Source organism: Mus caroli, chromosome 1 (genome assembly GCF_900094665.2).
Source record: "Mus caroli chromosome 1, CAROLI_EIJ_v1.1, whole genome shotgun sequence".
In the NCBI taxonomy this organism is placed as follows: domain Eukaryota; kingdom Metazoa; phylum Chordata; class Mammalia; order Rodentia; family Muridae; genus Mus; species Mus caroli.
The window spans coordinates 51189869-51197234 of NC_034570.1; the positions used below are offsets into that span (position 1 = coordinate 51189869).

The 7366-nt window shown below is 38.5% G+C and overlaps 1 protein-coding gene across 1 annotated transcript in view; it reads left to right on the plus strand.

Annotated features, from left to right (window-relative positions):
- Positions 1-6397, plus strand: part of Maip1 (matrix AAA peptidase interacting protein 1) — an 11330-nt gene extending 4933 nt beyond the window's left edge. Inside the window, exons 3-5 of the mRNA XM_021170478.2 lie at positions 252-378; positions 1775-1922; positions 4117-6397. Coding sequence (XP_021026137.1) covers positions 252-378; positions 1775-1922; positions 4117-4195 — 354 coding nt within the window. The 3' untranslated portion in view covers positions 4196-6397. The remainder of the gene's footprint in view (positions 1-251; positions 379-1774; positions 1923-4116) is intronic.
- The last annotated feature ends 969 nt before the right edge of the window (positions 6398-7366 follow it).

Below are 7366 nucleotides of genomic sequence, written 5' to 3' on the forward strand. Positions count from 1 at the left end.
CTATCAATGGGAGGAGAGGCCCTTGGTCTTGTGAAGATCATATGCCCCAGTACAGGGGAATGCCAGGGCCAGGAAGCGGGAGTGGGTGGGTTGGGGAGCAGGGAGGTGTGTATAGGGGGCTTTGTGGATAACATTTGAAATGTAAATGAAGAAAATATCTAATTTAAAAAAAAGAAAAATTCCATAATAAACATCACTTTTTAAAATACTTTAAAAACTGAATGAATAAACTGCTTCTTTTCCCAACTCAGGTGCTGCAGATATTAAAAGAAAAGGTTACTTCATTGTCTGATAACCATAAGAATGCACTTGCTGCAGACATAGATGACATTGTCTACACATCAACAGGCGATATCTCCATTTACTATGATGAGAAAGGTAACCGTGGCCGAGGCAACTTTACATGACAAATAATTGTTCAAGTAAACCAAAGCTGTGAGTACCACAGAACAGAGGACTTCTGACTGTGAGCAAATGTCTATAGCCTTTCAAAAGCCTATATCACTTGGCTAGTTTACAAAACCAACCCAGTATACATAATAAAAAATATGAATTTGAAAAAGGAAGAAAAATTACTATATTATACTTGCTTATTAAAGACCAAACTGAACGAGTCGATGCCTTGTAGTAGATTCTAGCTCAGTGTCCACATGGTTAACTGTTTGCTATACAGCAGGGAAATCCAGGGTCAGGGGTGGTGGCTCAGGCCTTTAATCCCAGCAGAAGCAGAGGCTCTCTGAGTTCAAGACCATCTAGGATTATGTAGAGAGACCCTATCTCGAAAAAAGAAGAGAAAATACTTACATATGTTGATGAAAATAGCTTGTTTAGGACAGGCTCCTCCCATGTCTTAAATAAAAATATTAATGTTTCAGATTTCCTAAAGTGTAGAAGACATGAGCTTTTTACATTTCTAGCTGTGCGTTATTTGGAAGGAATAAAGTATAAAAGAAAGCCAAAACAAAGGTGTCAGATAAAGATTCCACAACTCGAGGTAGAATTAGGTAGTAATGGTAGAGTGGGAAGGAACTTTGGTGGTTATATGGTTTTTTCCCTTTCCAGTGCACCGGTTTTCCAGTAGCACACCTGAAAGTTCACTGGTTAATCATGCCATCTCAGATTTTATACATACATTACTAGGTGGGCACACAGGAGAACTAGCCTCTGCTTATATCCTTAAGACAGTGACAATAGAGGACTTGTAATAGATAATTTCACATGCAAGTTAATTTGAAATATTTGGAATGATGTCTTAGGTGATAATTTCTTCTTCACTAACATTTCAAATTCTATCATAGCAGCATGGTTATTAACTGAGTTACACAAATATTATGAGACAAATTCAGTCATAGCAGCATGGCTGTTAAATGAGTTATGCATATGTTATGAGACTTAAGGCTCAGCAGAGAAGTTAGGGTAGAAGAACAAAAGCCTTCCTTTGGGACAGTTAAAGTAAGGACAAAAAGGTAGATGTGGCTTTTTTCACCAGGTATTTGCCTTAAGGTTGTTTTCATTTTAGAAAATGGTATAAGCTGAGAATAATCACTCAGTAAAGAATATGTTCAACACAATAGTAGATTGGTTACTGAGTTGCAAAGCAGGCAGAAGAGAGTTTTCGATAAAGAAAACAGCATTACTTCATATATTTTAAGTTACATTTGAGTGTGCAGAAAGACTGGTCTGGTCTGCAGCAACTTACTGCCTGATTTCATTTTGGACTTGTGGCTGATAGATTATTCTGATTTTGTGTGTATGTCTGTGTTTTCTCTCTAAGGAAGGAAGTTTGTTAATATCCTGATGTGCTTTTGGTATCTGACTAGTGCCAACATCCCCAGTGAGTCTTTAAGTGGAGCCAATGTGTTCCAGGTGAAGCTGGGGGATCAGAGTGTGGAAACTAAACAGTTGCTCAGTGCAAGCTATGAGTAAGTATGACTGCATTTCCTGTCCTTTGTCCAGTAAATCGAAGGTGGTGTCAAAGAGGGTAAGCTAAGGAGAGCTTTAGGAAGGACAGAATTGAAATTTGACAAGCTATGAAGAAAAAAGTCATAAAGATACACTGAATTAGGATAGTTAAAATTGGAAAATGCTGGTGCTTCTGCTGGGCACAGTGATGACTCAGACTTTTCATCCAGCCCTCAGGAGGGAGAAGCAGGCGGTGTCTGTAATTCCAAAGCCAGATTGGTCTACACAGTGTGTTCCAGGCCAGCCAGGAGACACAGCAAGACTGTGTTTCAAAGGGGGAAAAAAAAAAAAAACCCAAACCCACAGCCAGCAGCTTCAAACAGCTGTTGCTTTTGCCTGTGGTGCACTGCTTTCTGAGTTATGGAAGTTCAGCTCCGCGGCTTCCTCTGCCTCACCTGGCATCAGCGATGGTCTTGGGGACAGGAGGATTCATTCTCACAGTGGCTTCTGTCATATGGGGCATCTGTTTCTCTAGGACTTTTGCAGCTTGGTTCACAGCCTTAGTTTAACTTGTGACACCATTTGCCTGGTACTGGATGCCAAGAAAGTGATGGGTGTGTAAAGAGAACTAGAACAATGTTATTTTGCAATCATTTACTATCAGAATATTCACAGGATTTGTACAATTGAAAGGGCATGTAGATACACCTTAGTCTCTATTCTGAAGAACAATAAATAGCAAGGTCACATTGCAGAGATGTCTACCGGATGAAACATAAGGTGCCTCCATTTTTGAAATTTCCAACTGCCCTAGTTGTCTTACTCATTCACAAGACATTTATCTCCAACCTTTCATATACTAAACACTCCAGTCACGTGGGGAACTGAAGGGACACTGCCTGCACTTAAAGAGATTAACAAAGAGGGTTTTGGTTTGGTTTTGTTGTTGTTGTTGCAGCTTTTAGAAAGGTGAGCAACTAAATAAAATAAGTCAGTGGAGACACTCTTTAAGAGAATACTATTGTTATTTTGCCAACCATATACAAACTTGCTTTAAAGTAACAAAACAAATGCTAAATTTTTTCACTTGCCTAAAGGTTTCTTGTTCCTGTGCTGGGGTTGTTAGTTTGAGACAAGGGTCTCCCTGTATTTCAGACTAGTTCAGACTTTACTATGTAAACCAGACTGATCTATAACTAACAAAGATCCACCTACCTCTGTCTCCTCTGAGTGTTGGGATTAAAGTAGTATGCCACAATGCCTGGCCTAAGAAATATTTTGTTGTTGCTTTGTTTTTATGCTTTGATTGTAATTATTCAAATTTTTCTCTAGATATTAAATACTTACTCAATTTAAATGTATTAATTGCCTCTTTTAAAATATCTGTTTATAATTAAGATCTATATCATTAGTACTAAATTTTGTCTCTTAATAGTCTTCAAATATTGAGGGTGGCTCAAAACTACTGAGAGTGGGGGCTGGGGAGATGGTTCAGAAGATCCAAGGTCAGTTCCCAAGCCCCACAACCACCTGTAATCCACCTAATGTCTCTGACCTCCATGAGTACTCACATCTGTGTGTGTGTGTGTGTGTGTGTGTGTGTCTTTTTTAAAAACCTGTACTCTAAAGATTGATTTGCCGGGCGGGGTAGCACATGCCTTTAATCCCAACACTTGGGTGGCAGAGGCAGGCAAATTTCTGAGTTCGAGGCCAGCCGGGTCTACAGAGTGAGTTCCAGGACAGCCAGGGCTAGCTACACAGAGAAACCCTGTCTCGAAAAACCAAAAAAAAAAAAAAAAAAAAGATTGATTTAATATATATGAACTGAGCCAGATTCCATTATTTTTCACTAAAGTGTTAACAGTGTGATTTGTTAAACCGAGTTTCCTGTGTGCTGGCTTAAAGTGCTGTTTGTATTACCAGAGTCCAGTTACTTCTACTCATACTAGGCGTGTGCTTTATTAAATATTTAATAACAAGATCCAGATTTCTTTCAAGGGCTATAGGGTGTTGAATATAGATCAGACTATTAAAAGTGCTGGAATGTACTTTAATATTTGTGGTATTGTTCTTATAAATTAAAAGAATAAACATTTTAATTTTGACTAACCGTTAACCATTGAATTAGCTTCTTATTGATACTCCTTCCCTGTTGTTGTTATCCGAGAATATTTGAGTTGATGGAAGATCCTTATGTCTTTATGTTTTTCCTAGATTTCAGAGGGAATTCACACAAGGAGTAAAGCCTGATTGGACGATTGCACGGGTTGAACACTCAAAGTTACTAGAATAATCTTTCTTGGAAAAAAAATCAGGGCGTGAACTCTTAATAATTGCTGTGAAAAACTAAGGAAGACAAGTTTCTGGATGATTTGATTTTAACTTAATTAAGTCTGTGGATTACTTTTGTATTATTTGGAAATACTCAGTATATTGACCTAATACAATAAAACATTTTCCACAGATTGCTAGTGTTCTTTAAAGGGGGTCAAAGTAAAATGCAGAACTACAGCACCACATTGGTGTCCTGTTTAATATCATTCTAAACTACATATGTATATATGTAAAACACAGAACTACAGCACCATGTTGGTGTCCTGCTGAGTGTCATTCAAATGTTTTATATGAACATGTGTCACAGACTAGTTTTATACATGTGAATTATTGAAACTACTATATATCTCTAATGATCCAAGTTTCTGCAAGATTTCTACAAGCCACTGAGCCTAGTATGTTTGGCTATCTGGATAGTGATCCAGATAAGGACTGGGTAGAATCATAGCAGCTTGACCTCTGTAGGACATCCATGTTTGTTTACTGTTCACAATAGTGACGAAATGGAGCCAGCCTAGATGTCCATCAGCAAGCACTAGAATACATGAAGAAAATGTGGCACATAAATACAGTGGGCATTTATTTAGCTGTAAGGAAGAGTGAAATCATATGCAGAAAGTGAATGAACTGGAGATAAATCTGTTAAGTAAAATGAGTCAGACGCAGACAGTGATTGCATAGCTTATATTGTGGAGTCTAGACTTTAATTCCTGTGTGTCGGGGAAGGCCATGAGAGTAGAACAGAACGGGTGCTAAACGAAGGGTGGAGGAGATGTTGGGGGAGGAGGATAATAAGAGTACTTACTACCTTTTTAGAAAAATGAATGTGACAGAAGGCTTTTAGAAACTATAAACAGATTTGTTATTAATAGATACGTTTCAGAATTGCTAAGGTCCTTTGGACAAAATGAACTTCAGAAATAGAACCATATATATATATATGGGGCAAGTAATCTTTACCAAGGTATCAGAGTAATTCAATAAGGAAAAGAATCTTCAGCAAATGCAACAACTGATACTCATACAGGATAAGAGATTTACAAAATGGACAAATGGACTTAAAAGCCAAAAGTAGAGATTCTAGAAAGAAGCGAGAGAAATTTTTGCTGCCTTAGATAGGCAGAGTTCTTTGGGGGAGGGGGAGGGGTGCGGGCAGTTTTAAGCAGGAAAGTTTTAATCAAGGTGAAATTGCTCTTTGAAAGACGGGTTGTGAGGAAATGCGTGTATCTTGCAAAGGCATAACCAGAATGCATAAGTAACCCTTACAGCTGAATAGTGACATGCTAAACAGTGTGGCCCATGCGAGGCAGACAATTTGAAATCAATTGCTTCATAACACTAATTAATATAGCTGTACCCCAGTCATCTGTAATTCTAGAGACACAAACTTACCAAGACAGCTTGTGACAACTGCTGCTTTAGCCTTTATGTCGATTGCATAACCACACTGGGTGTGTGTGTCCTCTGGCTTTATTTTTGGGTCAGTTCTACAGGTACAAGTGGCTGCATCTGGTGATGGCCTTCTTAGAGGACTTTACCTGGAGCACCTGGGAATACCTCTCTGATCCTTTACAAGCTACCAGGAAGTCATGGTCCCACCCCAAATGACCTCATTCAAAGACCTACCTCCAAATACTATTGCTAAAATTTCACTTTCTTCATAAACTACAATAGGGATCAGATTGCCATGCATAAAGCTCTTGAGAGCATTCAAACCACATGCCAAGTAACAAAACTGATACCAACTGGTGAAGACTTAGAGTAACTGGAGTTTGTGTATATTGCTCATACGATGGCAAAAAACAGTGCAGGCACTTTGGAAAAGAGTTTGGCAGCATCTTAAATAAAGACTTACCATAGGATCTCTGGTAGTTTGAATGACAAATCTGTATAGGTTTGTGTACTAAAGACTTATCCCCAGTCAATGACATTTGGAAAGGTATGAACAAAGGGAGATACTGAACCTTGGAGGAAGGCCATCACCTGGACCGGCTCTGAGAGTTTCTAACATCATTCCACTTCTGGCTCTCTCTCTCTTTCATGTTTGAAAATGATCTCTCAGCTTTCTGCTCTGGCTGCCTTCTGTCCTGCCCAACACACATACCATTATGGACTCGCTCTGAAATTGTAAGCCAAAATAAACTCTTGTAGCCAAAAGAAACTCTTTGGGTCGTGGTGTTTAATTACAATAACAGGATCACTCAGTTCCATTCTCAGAACATTTACCCAAGAAAAGCAAAAACGAATTCTATGTAATGAATTGTACATGGATATAGCAGGGTTTGGGTTGTTTTCTCCTCTCGACCTTCAAACTGAACAGGCCTGAAAAACAGCAATGGAGAGAGAGACAAGCCAAATGACTTACTCAACTGTGTGATTGTATTTCTGAAGAATTTTAGCAAAGATAGTCTACAACTCCATAGGTGCTTGGGACTATGCGATCAGCTGGGGTGGAGGGGTAAGAGTGGAGTTTTGATTGCTAAGGTATCCACAGGAGGTGTGGGGATGTGGTAAAGATGCTGTATCTCAGCTAATAGTGGTTACATGACTTGAGACAATTATGACTCATCAAAGTCAGCTTAAAATGGGAGTTTCAGGCTGTGTTTTGGTGTTTGTGAAATTTATAACTAAAGTTTATGGTAAAGTGTGTTTAAGAAAATTAAGATGAAATGATTCTATTTTTTGTGAAGTATTTAAAAACCTAATCTACAATCCCTCTATACTTAAATCTAATCTTCATAGCTTCACTTAATATTTCATAGATGAAATACACCTAGATGAAATGGAAACGATAATAGTTAAAGTGGAAAGGACTAAACATTGCAGGCTTGCTATCAAGTTTTCAGATCTTAAAATGGATGAGAAAAGTGAGTTCCAATCAGGTTGTCAGTTATCCTTCAGTTTTAACTGAAACTGGAGGCAGGGTTGGGGCAATATCTAATGCCTACATTATGATCTTCATGATTTCAATGAAAGAATTCTTACTGTATTCTTGGTGTCCAGAAAATAAGTCCAATAAATACTCATGTATGAGGAAAACATCATCAAAGATCGATAGGATAATGTCCTCAGTTGTGCTTAGTACTTCTCTCTCTCTCTCTCTCTCTCTCTCTCTCTCTCTCTCTCTCTC